Source organism: Mesoplodon densirostris, chromosome X (genome assembly GCF_025265405.1).
Source record: "Mesoplodon densirostris isolate mMesDen1 chromosome X, mMesDen1 primary haplotype, whole genome shotgun sequence".
Classification (NCBI taxonomy): Eukaryota; Metazoa; Chordata; class Mammalia; order Artiodactyla; family Ziphiidae; genus Mesoplodon; species Mesoplodon densirostris.
In genome coordinates, this window is record NC_082681.1 from 95,910,836 (window position 1) to 95,931,419 (window position 20,584).

A 20,584-nucleotide genomic window follows, 5' to 3' on the forward strand; every position below is an offset into this window, starting at 1 on the left:
ATCTTTTACTCTACCAAATATCAAAGCTTAACATGAAGCACATTAATTAAGACACTGTAGTACTGGTCCAAGAATAGATAAATAGACCAATGGAAATACAGAGTTTGGGAATGGACTCCCACATATATGGTCACAAGGCGACGTGGAAAAAGGGTAATCTTTTTAACAAGTGGTACTGGATCATCTTGATACCAATATGGAAGAAATGAATCTTGACCCTAACACATACCATACACCAAATCCTTCCTGGGAAGACTGTAGATCTAAATGTGAAAGATAAAGCAGTAAAACTTTTAGAAGAAAACATTAAACATCTTTATGACCCTGAGGTAGGCAACGATTTCCTAACAAGGCATAACTAATGCTGACCATAATGGAAAGAGTAGCAAATAACATGGCATACTTCTGTCCAGTGCTTCATTTCACATCTTTGTCTTTTTGTTTTAGATGTGTGGCAACTGTATTTTTTTAACCCAATCCCATAGTCTTTATCTTTTACATCAGAATTCAGCTCATTCAATTTAGTTGAATTCTAATATATTTGATTTCATGCCTCCTATTATCTTATGTTTACTATTTATTTTACGTGGTTGATATTTCCTCACTTTCTCTTTTCCTTTTTTTTTTTTTTTTTTTTTTTTGCTGGTTTGGTCATGTTTCTCTTAACTCCCCTCTAATTTCTTATTATTTTGGAATTATAGTTTGGAGTTTTATCTTTATCAACTTCTGCTAGTAGTTGCCTTCACCTTCCTTACAAATGTGATTGTCTATATTTTCTCTATTTCTAAATCCAAATAATGTTGTAATATTATTTGGATCTAGTAAAAGAGATGCATAATTTTCCTCCTCCTCATTTCACTCAGTAAATTCCCCCAGGGTATTAAAATTTTTTCCATTTATTAATAGTAATAATCTTATTTGTTCCAGATGCCCAATTACATACATTTTTCTTTACTCAGTTATAACTATATATCAATTGCAATAATCATTTCTCAAAATTGCTTTCCTCCAATTTTGAGGTTTCTGTTACTATTGAATTTACAATTGGTTAGACTATCCCCTTGAGTATTCTCCTGAGATTCTAGTATTGGCATATAATGTTTTAAGTGCTTGTATGTCTAAAATTGTCTTTTACTCTAATGGAAGCATGGTATTCAGCTAGAGTGAGTTTAAAATTCTTAGATTACAGTCCCTTTCAATAATTTGTAGATGTTTTCTTCTAATATGGCTCCTATTGTTGCAAATAAATCTAGTGCCATTGTAAATAACGTGTTGTTTCTGCCTGGAGCATTTTAAGTTTTATTTTTATTCTTTAAATTCAATACCAAACCAGATTTGGGGTTGATTTGGTTCCTCTGGGAGTAAAGGATTGGGAAGATTTCTGTGGGGGGGGGCATCACGGAGTTAGAGTCCAATAGGATTAGATAATCCAGGGCCTATAGATGCCATTCATGTTGGGTCAGTGAGTGATAATCTTGGGAAATCCTTGAAGAAACATAATTAGAGACATATGTTGGTAAGTGATTGAGACCTCTGTAGAAATTCTTGAGGTTTTATAAGAGTTGGAGGTCTGAAGTCATCTAAAGTATCTGAAGTCATCAGTCAGTCCATAAGAGTTATTGATTGGGACACTGAGGTGGTGAAAGATTGATTGCAAGCCTGGGATTTTAAGTCTTTGGGAGACAGTTTTAGGAGCCCTATAGGAGTCATTGATTGGGACCTGTAGACATCGGTAATTGCAGAACTGTGTGAGTTAGTATGTGATGGACCAGAAGGTCTATATTTGTGGGGTTTATGGGAGTCATTGACTCTACATATGGACTGTGAGTTATGGAGTCCTATAGGAGGTCAGGTTTGGATCCAGGGGGCATTGAGCAGATTAATAGTTGATTTTCTATTGAGGTTGTGTTGCCTGTGTTAGTGATTATTTGAGGAACCTATGGAAACCAGTTGATGGCGCCATTTGGGACACAGTTTTTGTCAAGCAGTGTAGGTTACCGATTTAGGAGCCTGTGCAGACATGCTGACTTTCAGGGCCAGATGGGAATTGGGAAAGAGGGGACAAAGAGTTTATGTTTTTATCTTTGGCAGAAGAGGGTGGGTGGGCTCTATAAATTGCCCAGAATATACACTGAATTATACAGACACTTGGTTTATCACATGTGACATGTCATCCTTCAGCCAGAGCACTTTAAAGGCAGCAAGAAACAGAAATAATGTTTACTGTGATTCTTCCACATATAGAACACCATATGGCACAGTAGTTAAGAAAATGTACTTTGGAGCTAGGCAGACCTGGGTTTGAATCCCTGTCCTTCCCCCTAATCTAAGAGATCCTGGGGCAAATTTCTTAATATTTATGAACAGCTCTATCTGATGGTAAATGGGAATAATAGCAAAAGTAATACCTAGTTCATAGGATGAGTGTGAAAATTAAATGAGGTACCGAATAAAACATTCCTTGCACCTCATAATAACAGCAATATTTAATATCAATGGAGTGTGTTCCTGGTGCCAAATAGGAGTGATTTTGAAGCATCATGTCATTTAACTCTAACAGCCCTATGAGATGGGTGTTTTCATCCTCAGTTTCTTTCTTTTTTTTTTTTTTTTTTTGCGGTACGCGGGCCTCTCACTGCTGTGGCCTCCCCCGCCGCGGAGCGCAGGCTCAGCGGCCATGGCCCACGGGCCCAGCCGCTCCGCGGCATGTGGGATCCTCCCGGACCAGGGCACGAACCCATGTCCCCTGCATCGGCAGGTGGACTCCCAACCACTGCACCACCAGGGAAGCCCCCATCCTCAGTTTTAAGGTGAAGAAACTCAGACTAAAGTGGCTTCCCCAGATTCCAGCTAGAATGCAAAAGAGCTGGAATTCAAACTCTCATTCGTTTTACACCAAATCTCATGAGTTTTTTTCCGTATTGTATGCTAATACTTGGTGTTGGTTACTGAACTTTTCTCTTCCACAGTATCCAGTGCTGTAAACTGTACTTTGTTGCCCCTAGGAAGCATTTATGGGGTGAATGCTGAATGACTGACCACGTGGACACTGTCTTTCCAGGTTTCTTGGAGTCTCTGCGGAGCCCCTGGACCAGACCCCATAGTGAAGGCTGCAGGATCTTCCTTCCAGCCCCAGAAGCTCTGGTTGAGTCCGCGGACCCGCCTGGCCTCAGGGTACCGGGAGGAGTGGAGTTGTCAGCAGGAGAGCCTGAGGGCTGAGGCTCAGCGGGACAATGCCAGCCAACCGGAGCTCTCCCCAGTGGTCCCCAGCCCTGGCTGCAGAGGGACATGGCAGTGTGTGTGAGGTGAGGAGGGACAGGGCTCAAGGGGCAGGAGTTTATTCAGTGAGAAGATGGCCCCGACCTGTCACTAGGGACTCAGGGCAGGGGCAAGTGTGTCACAGGAGGGGCAAATTCCGGACTTGGTGTCCCTGAGACAGGTCACCGTCCTCCTGCTGCGTGAGCACCACGTGGCTGGTGTCCCACATCCAGAGCCCTTCCTGTTTCAGTGGAAAATGTGATGCAGCCGATGGAGGAAAGGTGGGATGGGAGGGTCGGCCCCACAGCCTAGAGGAGGGGGAGGCAGCTCCCTGCAGGGTGTCTGCGAGCAAAGTCTGGGTGGGAGTGACCACCGGTCCCAGCCAGGGAGACGCTACCCCCTGACGCCCAGCACAGGCCCTTCAGTCCTCACTGGCTCTGCACACACTCAGCTGATCCCTACCAGAGCCTGCTTTCCCCTGATCCTTGGGGATTTGCTGATTTCTCCTCTATCCTGATCTAGGGCAGAAAAATCCCTTTCTTTGGAACTTAGAGAATGGCAGGGTAGTAGGGTGACCACAGTCTCTAGGGCCCTTCTGCTTCTTCCTCCTCCTCTCAAAGATGAGTAAAGTGGCCTGAGAAGGTACATGACTTGCCCAGGCCTCTGGGATTGTGAGTGACAGCAGTGGACTGGAACCTTGTCTCCTGACCATGTCTTCCGCCCTCACCACACAATAGCCAAGACCAAGTTTCCCACTAAAAGTTCCCCTTGAGATTCTGTAAACAGAGGAAGATGATGAGGGAGCCAGACCTTGCCCCACAGCTCCCTCTTTCTGACTGTCCTGTGGATGCTGTCACCTCTGGGGACAGGCTCGTTGTCACAGGGGCTCAGGGTCATGTGGTCATGAGGATAATATTAAATTTTAAAAAATTATTTTGATGTTTACTGTTTCATAATTTCATTATTTCACAATATAATGTTAGAAAATACAGGTAAGCAAATACAAGAGAATAAAACATTACTTATAATTCCAGCATTAGCCAAAGTTAATCATTGTTAACATTTAGCTATAGTTCCTTACAGTTTTTTTTTCCTTTATCTTTGCATGTATGTGGGTATACATGTGGGGCTGTGAGTGTACATACATACCACACACACATACATTATATAGCTCAAGTTTAAAAATGAAATAATAGTATTTGGTTTTCTCCTTTTTAACTTGGCAGTTTAATATAATTTTCTAGGCAGTAAATATTTTCCTTCACACACACATGATGCATAGCTTTATATCCTTTGGATAAACTATATTTAATTTAACCAATCCACTATATGTGAATTTAGGGTGTTCCAGGTTTTCTGTTGTGATGAAAACTGCTATGGTGAAATTCTTACACTTAAATCTTTTTGCCCAAGTCACTGAAATTATATTTTGAGTCAAAGGTATAGGGACATTGAATGGTAAACAAATTGCTGCCTAACAGTAGGGCACTTCCAGTCTTGGGAAATTGTCCTTGTCCAGGCTCTTCTCCATCATATCAGTCACAGACCCACAGGTTGGGGCTACAACAATGTGGTCCTCCCCGGTCCTTCTGCACATGGCCTCTTGCCCAGCCAATGTGTGGAAATTTCTAGACAAATGATTCTGATCTCTGCAAGGCACATTTTTCCACTCATGTCTTCCTTCCCAACTATAGACCTCTGCCAATTTGCAAGAAGAGATGGAAATGACCAAGACCCTGGTAAATATTATTTATTCACGTATTTATTTGTTAGGTTCTTAGTTTTTTCATTAGATGTCAGAGAGCAGGGAATGGGCAGAGATACAAAGGAACCAATAAAAATGTCCCCAGGGGTGAGGAGCAGCCAGTTGGGCTAAGAAATAGTGGCTGAAGCTGGAAAACAGGCAGAGGGGTCAGTAAGAGAAAGAAGGATGAGGAATAGCCACAGGGAACAGCTGGAGGGACCATGTTGCACTTATTGGAAATAGAGGATAGCCAAGGGGCCCAGGGGCAGGTGGGAAATCAGTGGAACAAACAGAGGAAATGGGAAACAAGAGCCAGAGGCCAGGGAGCATCAGAGAGACCAAGAAACAGTAGTTGGGGCTGGAGAGGTGTTAATAGTGGGGAGCAAGGAAGAGCAGTGCTTTGTGACCACCTAGAGGGGTGGGATAGGGAGGGTGGGAGGGAGACGCAAGAGGGAAGAGATTTGGGGACATATGTATATGTATAACTGATTCACTTTGTTATAAAGCAGAAACTAACACACCATTGTAAAGCAATTATACTCCAATAAAGATGTAAAAAAAAATAGTGGGGAGGAAGGAAGAGCCAAAGGATATGAGAACAATTAGAAGGATCTCAAAATGGGAGGAGGGACCAGGAAATAGAGGAACCAGATATCAACCAGAGGGAACAGGGACCATCCAGAGGGACAAGGAAACAGAAGATTCAGCTAAAAGGAAAAAGCAAAAAGGTTTGGTGTACTGGGTAAGAGCCTGCCAGACAGGCCACTTCAAGAGGTACCAGGGATCAGAGGAGAATCTGAAGGGATGGGGAAAGGCAGAGATACTGGGGAACAGAAATGGGAAATGGGGAAGATGAGCCTGGGATAGGCAGCAGCCAGAGGAAGCAGGGACCAGCTGCTGAGGCTGTAGAACAGGTTGGAGGGGCAGGAAAGGGACAGACCCATGGGACAGTTGGAGAGGCAAAAGGGCCTCTGAGGATGAGGAGTAGCCAAGGGCACCAGAGGCAACAAGGAACAGTCGTTGAGGTTGGGGAGTAGGCAGAGGGAACAGCAAAGTGGACATCAAAGATATACCTGGTTTGGATAGCAGCCTGTCTGACCTGGGAACAACTAGAGGGACTAGAGAACAGCTGGAAGGCGTAGTATCCATTCCCGAAGCCAGAGGCCCCATGTAGTGGGCACTGGGGTTAAGGGACAGTTGCAGAAGCCAGAGAGAGTCTGGGGAGCATCCAGAGTTCCCTGAGATAGGGCAATAAGGACTTCATGGGATGTGGAACTTCACTGCTACAACAGGGAAAGTCCTAGGCAAACTGGGACAGTTGGTCACCCTGCCCAAGAAACAGCCAAAGGAGCCAGTCAAAAGTCAGATGTAATGCAAGTGATGGAGAAGGTGAAAGTACAGAACCCAGCTGTGGCACAAAGCACACAGAAGTAGTATATGTTGATGATCAAGAGCCTAGGCTAGGAGCCAGGTAGACCAGCACTTCACAGAGAGTGGTCCATGGACCAGATTCAGAGCACCAGATGAGAGCATATTAGAAATGCATTCCAGGACTGCCCAAGGAGCAGGGAAGAATTGGGTCTACAAAGAAGTCAGAGGAGTCAAAGGGCAGTCAGTCTGTGTCAACTAGAAGGAATGAGAAAGCCTCATCAGGACCAGGGAGCAGCCAGATGGACTAGGGTGCAACCAGAATGGTGCCACAAACTAAGGATCAGCTAGAGGAATAGCTGTCAAAGGGAACACAGGACAGTCAGAGGCATCGGGGATCAGTCAGAGGGACGAAGAAACAGGAGGCATGGAACAATGGAACAAGGGACAATCAGAGGAAGCAGTAAACAGAGGCATCAGGAAATAGACCAGGGGACAGTCAGAAATAACAAGAAACATTTAGAGGGAACAGTAAACAGAGGGATGAAGGAAGAGTCAGATGGGGACCATGCAGAGGGAACAAGAATCAGGAGAGGGAGCAGGAAGAAGTTAGGGGACAGGAGTGGGTAGGGTAAGCAGGGAAAGTCAGAGGGAGGAGCATGGGAGCAGGAAAGACTAGGGCACCCCCAACCCCAGGTGAGGGCACAGTGAGCTATACTGCACACTTTCAAGCAGCCTAGTAAGTGCCCTGGGAGCCCTCCTGCTAGGCTGGGATAGGGCAGGGTCATATCACAGGAGGTGATGGAGAAGTGTGCTGGGGCAGGAGCGAGAGCAGCCCTTGGGGACTGAGCCCCAAGCCAGCTGCAGGGTGGGATAGAGCAGATGGCCAGGGACAGAATGGGCAGTGAGTGGCCAATCCTGGCAGCACAGTGTTCCCTTGGGGTGAGAGTGCAGAATGTTTTGGGACTGAGACATTGCTGTGTGGTTCACTGGCGAGCCGTCAAGAGCTGGAGTAGGGATCCTCACCTAGGATGAGGGAGTCCTTGTAAGCGTCCTGGTGGTGGCAGAGACACAAGCCATCCTCCATGGTAGAAATGGGCCATAAAACCAAACCTTTTTGTATGTGGCTGCTGAGGCTAGAATCTGGGTGGTTCTATATTAGCAACTTTGTATCCAAATCACTAGCTCCAAAATCTCTCTCCATCACATCACATAAGCCTACCCAGCCAGGGTGGAGTCCGAAGCGTCTGTTTTGGTGGGGAAAGGGATCAGAGGGGCATCTGTGCCTGACATGGTCTTTGTACCCTTTCCCTGTGTGACTCCCAGGGAGGGAGAGACAGATGAGGGTGGTCTTTTGTCCACCAGCTTGGGCTGTCAGAGTTGTTAAAATATTTAACAATGTCTGAAAAAAATATATATATATATATGAATCACTTTGCTGTACATCTGAAACTAACACAACATTGTAAACTAACTATGCTTCAAGTTTTATTTTTATTTTATTTTTTATTTTTATTTATTTATTTATTTGTTTGTTTTTGGCTGTGTTGGGTGTTCGTTGCTGTGCGCAGGCTTTCTCTAGTTGCGGCGAGCGGGGGCTACTCTTTGTAGGGGTGCACGGGCTCTCGGCACGTGGGCTCAGTAGTTGTGGCTCACAGGCTCTAGAGCACAGGCTCAGTAGTTGTGGCGCATGGGCTTAGTTGCTCTGTGGCATGTGGGATCTCCCCAGATCAGGGCTTGAACCCATGTCCCCTGCCTTGGCAGGAAGATTCTTAACCACTGTGCCCCCAGGGAAGCCTGCTTCAATTTTTTAAAATGGTAAAAAAAAAAGTTTTAAAAAAATGTTTACCAGTGCCAAATGATAGAATATTTTAATTATCCCATACTGGTTGGCAAATAGCCACTCCTTCCCGCCACCTGAGGCTCCTCCCCTGTGTCACCTACACACCTGCCAGTCTGTCCTGGGGTCACCGGCAAGAGAGCAAGGATCAGGAGGATGGGCAGGCAGAATGAGAGCTTCCCTCAAGCCTGACCCCAGGGCTTTCCCTGGGTGAGTGCCCTTGCGCAGTGAAGGGGAGTAGGTCAGACATGCTGCTAGAGGCTCAGGTGGAGGTCCTGCTCTCAGCAACCCTCGGGGCTGTGCTCAGGAGAGCTGGTGGATGGAGAAGTGCTGGGCGCCACCCAGTGCTTGCGGATCTGCCCCCGGAGCTGCTCGTGGTGGAGCAGGTACTGTGAGTTCCATGCCTGCTCTGTGCCCCTGAACACTCACTAATAAGGGCCCCCAAAGAACAAAGGTCTTTCAATGAATAAAGGTTCCTCATTTCCTCACAGTTGAATCACTAGATCTTGTCTTTGATACTTAGTGCATTTTTTTGTGTTGTTTAGGAAATCCTCACCTACCCCAAGGCCTAAACAAATATTTGCCTATATTTTCTACTAAGAGTTTTAAAGCGTTAATTCTTTTGAAACAGTTTGATTCTTTTGCCCTTCACCCAAAACCACTAATGGTTAACATTTTGCCACATTTGCTTTCTCTTCTCAATTTATGTATATCTGTATGTATGTATGTAGTGTATACACACAGATGTATTTAAAACTTTATTTTCTGAACCACTTGAGAGTAATTTGCAGACATAATTCCCCTTTACCCTTAAATACTTAATGTATATCTCTTAAGAACAAGAACATTCTCTTACATAATCACAGTACAGTTATCAAAATCAAGAAATTGCACATTGATCTAGTACTATCTAATATTTGATGTGTATTATCTAATTACCTAATGAGGCAAAAAACTCGGCCTCTGTGCATCAGTGCCAAATCAAATCTCAGAGACAGAGTTTTGGGTGAGGTAGAGAAGAGTAGCTTTATTGCTTTGTCAGACAAATGGGGACACAGTAGGCTCCTGCCCCAAAAAACTGTGTGTCCCAACCTGGGAGGATTTGATGAGGAGTTTTATAGCAATGGTTCAAGAGCAGGTTTGCTGATAAGGATTAGAGTGTGTGCAGGGCCTGCACTCCTTTAATCTGGTCTCAGGTAGTCTCTTGATGAGCTTCTCTGGTTCCTTTAATCTGGCCTCATGTGGTCTTCTCTGGAATGAAGAATGCTAACACCTTCCATTTGTTGGGGGTTTTAGTTCTGTAAAGAGCTCAAAGATATTATGTGGATCCCTTGAGGGGGAACCAGGACCCTGCCCCAAGGCTACACTATTGTTTCTTGGCTGCTTCTCCCTTGTCTCTGCATCCCCTCCCTTACCTGATTAGCAACTCTTCAAATCTGCCCTTTGGAAGTCAGGGAAGGTCATGGAGGCTGGAATCTATTCCCTACAAACAAGAAATGGGGGACGGAGTTCCCTGGTGGTCCAGTGATTAGGATTCCAGGCTTTCACTGCCAGGGCCCAGGTTCAATCCCCGGTTGGGGAACTGAGATCCCACAAGCCATGCAGCATAGCCAAATAAATAAATAAATAAAGACAAAAATCTTAAAAAAAAAAAAAAAAAAAAAAAGAACAGGGGACAGAAAGGCTTCCATGTCCAGGAGCCCCACAGGGTCATGCTCGGTTTCACTAACATACAATTTGTAAATAATTTTCCCAGTTGTCATGATAACATCCATTGTAGCATTTCCCCCTGATCCAGGATCCAATCCAGGCTCACGTATTATGTTTAGTTGTCATGTCCCTTTACCCTTTAATCTGAAACAGTTCCTTAGCCTTTCCTTGACTTTCATGACACCATTTGGAAGAATGTCCCTCAATTTGGGTTTTTTTCCTGCTTCCTCATAATTAGATTCAGGTTTTTCATTTTTGTCAAACATCACAGAAATGATGCTGTGTTCTTCTCAGTGCCTCACGTTGGCAAGAATTCAATACCAATTTGTCCTTTATTGATAGTTAACTTTGATCACCTGGCTAAGATGGCATCTGTCAGGTACTGTAAAGTTACTATATTTCTCTTTGTAATTAACAACTAGGTTGTGGGGAGATACATTGAGACTGTATACGTTGAGACCATTTCTCACGCTTTTGTCCACTGATTGTAGCATCTAGCGATGATTCTTGCCTGTAACAATTAATTACGGTGCTATTTCCCTAATGGTGTTTTTCTAATTCCATCATTTCTTCTATATTGGTTAGTTGGCATTCTCCTTTAAGGAAAAACATTCCTTTCTCTGACTGCTGAAATGACAATTATATGCCAGGCACAATGAGCACACCTTGATTTACCATTTGTCACTAATAGGAACTAGAGCTTCTTGGAGATATGACTGACTCCAGGGTTGGAACAGAGAAAGTACAAAATGATTCTGGAAGAACTCATTGTGCTGGGAAGTAATGAAGCACTCAAAAGATGGGAACATGTCAAAATGACACAGGAGCCACTTTGAAGGAGCTCCCTCTGGTCAAATCTGGGACAATTTGAGTGGCAAAAGAAATCATAATAGTAATAGATTATCATCTACTGAATAAAGTAGGAAGTGACCAGACCCTATAATAGGTAAGTAGGTACATAGGTAGGCAGATAGAGAGGAGAGAAGTGAATGCCCCCCACCTTTTTTTTCCTTTTTTTTTTTTTTTTTTTTTTTGGCTGTGCTGCATGGCTTGCTGGGTCTCAGTTCCCTGACCAGGGATTGAACCCTGGCCACAGCAGTGAAAGTGCCGAATCCTAGCCACTAGACCACCAGGGAACTCCTGTGAGTGCTCCTTTTTAATAGCATCTTGATCTTTTTCGCTGTGTCCCCTACTCCAATCTTTCTGAGGATAATTTAGTAGTTTGTTAAAACTTTTTATTTGGAAATAATTATAAATTTATAGGAAGTTGCAAAGATGGTACAGAGAGGTCTCATGTAACTCTTTACCCAGTTTCCCCTTATGATTACATCCCGTGTCACTAGAGTACAATTATCACAAACAGGAAATTAACATTTCTGCGGTGTGTGTGTCGTTCTCTGCCATTTTACACATGTGTAGATTCCTGTACAATAATCCAGATACAGAACTATTCCATCACCACATAAGTCTCTACTGGTGTTGACGTTTTACCAGTTAGAGTGAAGTGTAGAAAACTTAGCTCCCTTTAAGTCCCTTTACCCTCACCAATTACAACTGTCTTAAATATTTCCTCTACACACATGGAGATCCACATCATAAAAATGTTATACTTTTTACTTTGACCTTCAAATATAATTTAGAAAACTCAAGAGGAAAAGGAAAGTCTATTGTATTTACCCATATTTTTTCTCTTTCCATTTTTCTTCTTTCCTGATGTTCCAAGACTTCTTTTACCATCTCCTTTCTGTTTGGAGAACTTCCTTTAAGCCATTCTTTTAGGGTAGGTCTGCTGACAACAGATTTTCTTAGTTCTCCTTCTTCTGAGAATATCTTGATTTCCTCTTCATTTCTTTCTTAGTAACAGCTTTATTTAGATATAATTCACATACCATAGTTTACCCATTTAAAGTGTCCAATTCAGGGACTTCCCTGGTGGCACAGTGGTTAAAAATCTGCCTGCCAATGCAGGGGACACGGGTTCAAGCCCTGGTCCAAGAAGATCCCACATGCCGCAGAGCAACATGCGCCACCACCACTGAGCCTGCACTCTAGAGCCCACGAGCCACAACTACTGAGCCCGTGTGCCACAACTACTGAAGCCCACGTGCCTAGAGCCCATGCTCCACAACAAGAGAAAGCCCGTGTGCACCAACAAAGACCCAACGCAGCCAAATATAAAAATAAATACATTTATTTTAAAAATAAAGTGTCCAATTCAATGTTTTTTGTATGGTTATGGATATGTGCAACCATCACTACAATCAATTTTAGAACATTTTCATCACCTCAAAAGGAAACCCCATACCCCTAAGCCATCGCTCTGCCTCACCTCACCTCCCTGCCTCCTCCAACCCTAAGCAAACATTAATATGCTTTCTGTCTCTATAGACTTTACTATTCTGGACATTTCACGTGAATGGAATCACATAACATGTGATCTTTTTGTCCGGCTTCTTTGACTCAGCATAATGTTTTTAAGGAGCTCCCTCTGGCCAAATCGGGGACAATTTGAGTAGCAAAAGAAATAATGATAGTAATAGGTTATAACCCACTGAATAAAGTAGGAAGTCACCAGTCCATAATAGGTCAGCAGATATATATGTAGGTAGGCAAATAGATAGGGAAGAAGTGTAGCATGTACATGTAGTAACATGTATCAGTATTTCCTTCCTCTTTGTGGCTGAATAATATTCCATTGTGCAGGTTTATCACATTTTGTTTATTCATTTGTCAGCTGACGTACATTTGGGTTGTTTCCACCCTTTGGCTATTATAAGTAATGCTGCTGTAAACATTTGTGTACATGTTTTTATGCAGATATATATTTTCATTTATCTCAAGTATATATATACACCTAGGAGTGGAATTGCTAGGTCAAATGATAACTCTATGTTTAATAATTTGAGGAACTGCCAGACTGTTTTCTAAAGCAGCTGCACCAGTTTACATTCCCATCAGCAGTGTATGTATGAAGTTTCCAATTTGTCCAAATCCTCATCAGCACTTGTTATTATCTGACTTTTTGATTCTAGCCATCCTAGTGAGTATGAGGTAGTATCTCATTGTAGCTTTGATTTTCACTTCCCAGATAATTAATGATGTTAAGCATCTTTTCATGTACTTAATGGCCATGGCCGCTTCATTTCTTAAGGGTAATTTTGCCAGATATGGAATTCAGGGTTGACGGTTCTTTTCTTTCAGCACTTGAAATGTTGTGCCACTTCCTTCTGTCCACCATGGTTTTGGGTGAGAAATCTGCTGTCACTTTAATTGTTTTTCCCCTGTAGGTAAGGTGTCATTTCTCTCTTGCTGATTTCAAGATTTTTTCTTTGTCTTTAGTTTTCTGAAGTTTGACTATAACGTGTCTTCGTATAATTTCTTTGGTTTATCCTTTTGGGGTTTGCTCAGCTTCTTGAAACTCTAAGTTGATATCTTTTGCCAAATTTGAGAAATTTTCAGCTATAATTTCTTCAAATACTTTTCAGCCCCACACTTTCTCCTCTCTTTCTGGAACTCTGATGACATGAATGCCAGATCTTTTATTATCGTCTCAGAGGTCCCTGAGGCCCTGCTCCTTTTTTTTCCAGTCAATTTTCTTTCTGTTGTTCAGATTGGATCATTTCTATTGTTCTATCAAGTTCTCTAATTCTTTCCTCTGTCCTCTCTATTCTGCTGTTGAGCTCTTCCACTGATATTAAAATTTTGGTTATTCTATTTTACAGTTCTAAAATTTCCATTCTGTTCTTCTTTATATCTTTTTTTCTGAGACTTTCTGTTTTTGCATTTAAGTATATTGAAGCATTTAAAAAAAATAATAACAAAGTACTGTTAGCACAGGGACAAAATGTTCCCCTGATGACTCTACTGCATAGCCAAGCTTTTTAAAAAAAATATTTATTCATTTGTTTGGTTGCTCCAGGTCTTAGTTGAAGCAGGTGAGCTCCTTTGTTGCAGCTCACATGCTCCTTAGTTGTGGCATGTGAACTCTTAGTTGTGGCATGCATGTGAGATCTAGTTCCCTGACCAGGGATCAAACCCAGGCCCCCTGAATTGGGAGTGCAGAGTCTTAACCACTGTGCCACCAGGGAAATCCCTGAAGCAGTTTTATAATGGCCGCTTTAAAGTCCTTGATAATTCTAACATCTGTGTCATCTCAGTGTCAGTGTCAGTTGATTGTCTTTTCTCATTCCAGTTAAGATTTTCTTGCTTCTTCACATGATGCCTGCTTTTCAGTTATGTCCTGGATATTTTGGGAAGTCTGAGACTCTGGATATTATTTAAATCTTGTGTTTAGCAGTCTCCCTCCAACACTGTTCTGCTAAAAAAGGAGAATCTCCTTCTTACTGCCAGGTGGAGGTGGAAGTTCAGGTCCCTAATTAGCCTCCTTTGACACCCCAGAGGGGACAAGCACCTTGTTGATCCTGGGTGGAGGTGGAATTTCATGCTCCCCACCAGACCACCTCTGACACCACCCTGGTGGGGAGACAAAAACGTACCTCATTACTGTGTTGGGGGTAGAAGTTCAAGATCCCCACATAGCCTAAATTGACACTGTGTGGGTGGGGCCTTATTATCCCCAGGCAGGGATGAAAACCTAGGCTCCCCACTCAGCCTTTGCTGATGAGAATTGGGATGGGAGCTTCAGCTTTTTTCTGTGATGCTTGGCTGGAGTAGGGCAGTAATTATCTAAATTTTTCTCTCTTGCTACATTGGCCCTTTCCTGGTACTTTGGCTAGAGATAGCAGGCTTTCTTGGGACTGTTTTTATCTGCACCAGTTGGCATTCTGGGTTGCCAGCTTCTCCACCACCCTGTCCAAGATATATGGGGTGAAAAGAAAACTCAGGGAAATCACTGCTGTGTCACTCCTCAGGTTCCAAGGTCCCTAGGCAGTTAGCCTCCTTCTCTCCAACTGACAGTCTTCTTATCTTTTTTTTATATATATAATGTCCAGGGTTTGTAGCTACTTAGCAGGAGAAATAGGGAGAATTGTATCTATTCCATCTTGAACCCACTGGTAACTTTTAAACTTAATTTTTTAATAGGTAATACATTCACATAGTTCTTTCCCCCAGTCCCACAGATTTCCCTAACCAAGAAACCAGTCTTGATTAATTGGTGGGTGGGTGGGTGGACGGGTGGTATATGCTTATAAATTATACAAATAAAAGCAACTAAGAAAATATCCTTCATATTTTTCCACAAAGAGAGTAGATACTGTTACTGTTATGCTGAACACTGATTTTTTAAATTACTGTTAAGTTTAAACTTTTTTTCATGAAATATTACACACATTTTGAATAATGCTGCTGTAAATACTCTTGAACAGGCCTCTTGTTGCACATGAGCACATATTCTAATTGAGCATATTTCCATGGATGGAATCACTGTGTCCTTGTGTATGCATGTTTCAACATTACCAGGTAAAGCCAAAAGATTTTCCAATATGGTCATCCAATTTACAGCTCCATTAGACATATGAGAGTTTTCATTGCACCATGTTCTCTTCAACACTTCATATTGCCATTCTTCAAAAAACTTTTTATTGAGGTATAGTTGATTTATAATATTATATAAGTTTCAGGTGTACAACATAGTGATTCACAGTTTCTAAAGGTTATACTCCATTTATAGTTATTATAAAATATTGGCTATATTCCCTGTGCTGCACAATATATCCTTGTTGCTTATTTATTTTATACATAGTAGTTTGTACCTCTTAATACCCTACCCCTACCTTGCCCCTCGCCCCTTCCCTCTCCCCACTGGTAACGACTAGTTTGTTCTCTATGTCTGTGAGTCTATTCCTGTTTTTTGTTATATTCACTAGTTTGTTTTATTTTTTAGATTCCACATATAAGTGATATCATATAGTATTTGGCTTTCTCCGTCTGACTTATTTCACTTAGCATAATACCCTCCAAGTCCACCCATGTTGTTGCAAATGGCAGAATTCCATTCTTTTTATGGCTAAGTAGTATTCTATTGTATATATATACCACATCTTCTTTATCCATTCATCTGTTGATGGACAGTTAGGTTGCTTCCATGTCTTGGCTATTGTAAATAGTGCTGCTTTGAACATTGGGGTGCATGTATCTTTTCAAATTAGCATTTTCGTTTGCTTTGGATATATACCCGGGGTGGAACTGCTGAATCATATGGTAGTTCTGTTTTTAGTGTTTTGAGGAACTGTTTACCACAGTGGCTGTACCAATTTACATTCTCAACAACAGTGTACAAGGGTACCTTTTTCTCCACATCCTTGATATTGCCAGGGTTTTTCACTGAAGACATTGTAGGTGTTGTGTAATGGTAACTCATTATGGTTTGAATGTGCATTCCCTGGTTACCAAGGAAGTTAAGCCCTTTTTGTGTTTATTAATGCCTTGGATTTCCTCTTTTGTAAAATGCCTGTTCAGACCTTTTGCCCACTTTTCTACTGGTGATCTCTCTCTTTTTTAAAAAAATTGGTTTGTAAGGGTTCTTTACATTCTCTAGATATGAGCCCTTTGTCGGTAATGTGTTGCAGATATCTTCTACTTGGTGGCTTTTCTTTTTTTTTCTCTTATAATGCTGTCTTTTAAATGAATAGAAGTTTTAAACTTCATTGGAGACAGACATCAATCTTTTTCTTTATGGTTAATGTTTTTTGCATACTGTTTGAGAATTATTTTCATAATCCAAGATGATGAAGATATGCATCTCTACTATGGTTTTTTCTATGTTATCTTTTAAAGGCTTTATTGTTTTCCTTTCCCCCAGTACATTTCTTCCAAATGCCTTTTAGCCCCCTTTGTATCTTCTTATGTTGGTTGTCCAAGTTGTTTTATATTTTAGTCAATTCTGTATTGCCATTGCCTGGCACATAATCAACCAGCAAATGTATTGTATGTAGTTCCTACGTTAACTCGAGGACTTAAAGAGAGCCTACTTTAATCCTCATTTTTGAAAAAAGAGGGACTGAGTGAATAAATGAATGAATTTAATACACAGTGAATGTCAAGATACTTCAATGTGTTATTCTCTCACAAAATAAAATGCAAAACTGGGTGCTGGGTGAAAACCCTACATGATACATTATGGTAAAAGTCATTAAAAACAACTTCCTATTCCTCTTCCCTCCATCCTCCAGTGCTGACCAAGCCACCTTGAACAGGACTGTATTGTTACAGGTGTCATTCGAGGATGTGACTGTGGACTTCAGCAGGGAGGAGTGGCAGCACTTGGACCCTGCTCAGAGGCTCCTGTACCGGGATGTGACACTGGAGAACTATAGCCACCTGTGCTCAGTGGGTAAGCACAGCCACCCTATGCACCTGCCAGGGGCCTCAGAGAGGCTGTTTCCATTCTCAGCTGCTGAATGCTCTGGGGCATCTGAAGTGTGTGATGGTGTCATCCTTGATTTGCCCGAGATTCTTCAGTCCTTTTTCACGTCTGTGATTATTACTCTACTCCCAGTGAAATGGGATTACTTTCCTGAAGAACAAATGGAAGTGTCATTAAAAGGCTCCGAAACCCAATTAGCTGGACCCAATCCTGTATCATGTCCTGTTAACAGGGTACCAGGTTCCCAAACCAGAGGTCATCTTCAAGTTGGAGCAAGGAGAGGGGCCATGGACGTTGGAGGAGGAAACCCCACATCAGAGCTTCTCAGGTGAGTGAGTGTGACCTAGGCAGATGGGGGACATGGAAATAGATCTCAGTTTCTCTAGAAGAGGCTGATGCCTTTGAAAGGCTCTGAAGATATCCTATCTTGAAGACTCAAAGCGTTTGGAGTTGCTTGGAGAGAGTTGACAGAGCCCCTCCAATATCTGAATGCTTTCTCCAAGTATGACCCTTGCCGATACCCATTGTCTTCTTTGCTTGGTTTTTTGACAAGAAAGCTGTCTCTAATCTCTGTACCATGGACCACATACATACTACCCTATCTTACCTAGGGACTTTTTTTTTTTTTTTTTTTTTTGCGGTATGCGGGCCTCTCACTGCTGTGGCCTCCCCCGTTGCGGAGCACAGGCTCCAGACGCGCAGGCTCCGGACGCACAGGCTCAGCGGCCATGGCTCACGGGCCCAGCCGCCCCGCGGCACATGGGATCCTCCCAGACCGGGGCACGAACCCGCATCCCCTGCATCGGCAGGCGGACTCTCAACCACTTGCGCCACCAGGGAGGCCCCCTAGGGACTTTTTATTCTTCCTACTTCACTCCCACCCTCTTATCTTAGGTTCTTTCCTTGTACATTAGGTATTTTAAATTTTCTTCCCTTTTATTCCAATTCCTCATATCCATCCCTTATGCCTCCTCCCCCAGGCAACAGATCTAATGTGTTTGATCTTTGAATTTGTATGATATTCTCTTAAAACCTGAAGTATTGGTTTATAGGTATGTATTTTTAGTATATATAAATTATATTGTGCTACATGTCTTTTTTAAAAACACTCTTTGTTATACATTTTTAAAATTTATTTATTTTCCTTATTTTTTTTGGCTGTGTCGGGTCTTAGTTGCAGCACACAGGATCTTCATTGAGGCATGCAGGATGTTTCGTTATGGCCCACGGTCTCTTCATTGTGGCGCTCACACTTCTTTCTAGCTGTGGCTCGTGGGCTTCTCTCTAGTTGTGGCGTTTGGGTTTTCTCTCTCTAGTTGTGGCACATGGGGTCCAGGGCGCACAGGCTCAGTAGTTGTGGTGCGTGGGCTTAGTTGCCCCACGGGCATGTGGGATCTTAGTTCCGCAACCAGGGATAGAACCCGCATCCCCTGCATTGGAAGGCAGATTCTTTACCACTGGACCACCAGGGAAGTCCCTGTGCTACATGTCTTAATTATGTTCCTTTTTTTCACTCACCCCTAAGGTCTGTCCATATTGCAGTGCTCATCTGGCTTCATTCCTTCAAATTGCTGCATAGTATTGCACAGTGTGCTAGCACCACATCTTATTGAACCATACACCCAGTGGTGAAACCTAGGTTTTCGTTAACTCCCATTTAAGACAAACAACTCTACAATAAATTTCTACACAGATGTTCTCTTACAAAGTGTGAGAATTTCTCAGGGATGTATATAGAAGAGAGGTTTTGCCTGATCATTGCATATTCTCATACTGAATTTGAGCACCACCATATTCTTCTTGAATTGGCTGCACTAATCTACTCTCCCAGCAATAGGGCACAGGGTTCTTGCTTTCCTCGAGTTTCTGCCAACAATTAGTATTACCAGAGTTTCTCATTTTGGGGCCAACTATGGGTATAAAGTGGTATCTCATTTTTTATTTCTCATTTCTCCAATACCTAGTTTGAGCATTTCTTTTTTTTTTTTTTTTTTTTTTTTTTTTGCGGTACGCGGGCCTCTCACTGTTGTGGCCTCCCCCGTTGCGGAGCACAGGCTCCGGACGCGCAGGCTCAGCGGCCATGGCTCACGGGCCCAGCCGCTCCGCGGCATATGGGATCCTCCCAGACCGGGGCATGAACCCGTATCCCCTGCATCGGCAGGCGGACTCTCAACCACTTGCGCCACCAGGGAGGCCGAGCATTTCATTATTGACCAGTTGTGGTCTCTTTGAGTTTCTCTCCTATGAGTGACCTTGCTCATGTTCCCCTAGTTTTGATTTGTTTCCTGTCTGTTTCGTACTGATTTGCATCCAATTTATTATTTGCCCCCTTTTCCAGCCTTCTCCTCATTATCCCCATAAATGAGGTTGCCCTACGGACCCTGTCTACTGTTCACCAGTCTTTTCTTCATATACATGCAAGGATTCATCCATCCTGAAATTCTAATGACTCTGTTTTTGACATCTCCAATCTGTTCTTCCCTGGTACTTTAGTACTACATTTAGCTACCCAGAAAGTTCCATTGAGATGTTGCTCTTGCTCCTCACTACATCAGAAATTGGAATCATTACCTCATGTATCAGAAACCCTTCTCACCTTCCAACTTTTCTCACATTTGTCAGTGTTTCTTAAATCTTTCTGTCATTTTAAAGTTAATCACTCTACAGTTCCTACTGCTTTTCCATTTCTGAGAATATCATTTTCAGTTCTCAGTTCATCTTCTTAGTTCCCAGTAATATCACCCAAAACCAGCTCCATATTTTCTTACGCCTGGATTATAATTTTTCTATTACTGATTGTATTTGCTGATTCCATTCTTTTTATTAGTTCACTTCAAAAGCTAACAATAAATTTCATTGCCTAAAATGTTCTATTTATCTTGACATTAGCTTTATGAAGAAACTTACAATTATTCCCCATGACTTAGCATGTGACAATTAAACTCTTCATTCAGAGAGGCAAACAACATAGCCATGTATTTCAAATTCAAATGTGTATCTGTATATTTTGTATAACCTATGCTCAAGTCCATTTTTAACATATTTTATGATTCTATGAGGTTTATTTATGTTAATAGTTCTATGAGTTTTGGGGAATTCCCTGGAGGTCCAGTGGTTAGGACCCAGCGCTTTCACTGCCGGGGCCTGGGTTCGATCCCTGGATGCGGAACAAAAATCCCATAAGCCACGTGATGTGGCCAAAATAATAATAATAATAATAATAATAATTCTATGAGTTTTGACAAATGCATACAGTCATGTAACCACCACCACAATCAAAATATAGAACAAAAATTACCTCAGGTCTCTTTATTGTCACTTCTTCCCACCACTTCCA

General features: G+C 42.5%; 1 protein-coding gene across 3 annotated transcripts in view; it reads left to right on the plus strand.

Annotated features, from left to right (window-relative positions):
• ZNF41 (zinc finger protein 41) overlaps window positions 1-20,584 on the plus strand; it is a 56,017-nt gene that overhangs the window by 27,440 nt on the left and 7,993 nt on the right. For all 3 annotated transcript variants that reach the window (XM_060086725.1, XM_060086723.1, XM_060086724.1), the window contains exons 2-4: window positions 3,062-3,305; window positions 17,094-17,214; window positions 17,480-17,575. In XM_060086725.1, coding sequence (XP_059942708.1) covers window positions 3,234-3,305; window positions 17,094-17,214; window positions 17,480-17,575 — 289 coding nt within the window. In that variant the 5' untranslated portion in view covers window positions 3,062-3,233. The remainder of the gene's footprint in view (window positions 1-3,061; window positions 3,306-17,093; window positions 17,215-17,479; window positions 17,576-20,584) is intronic.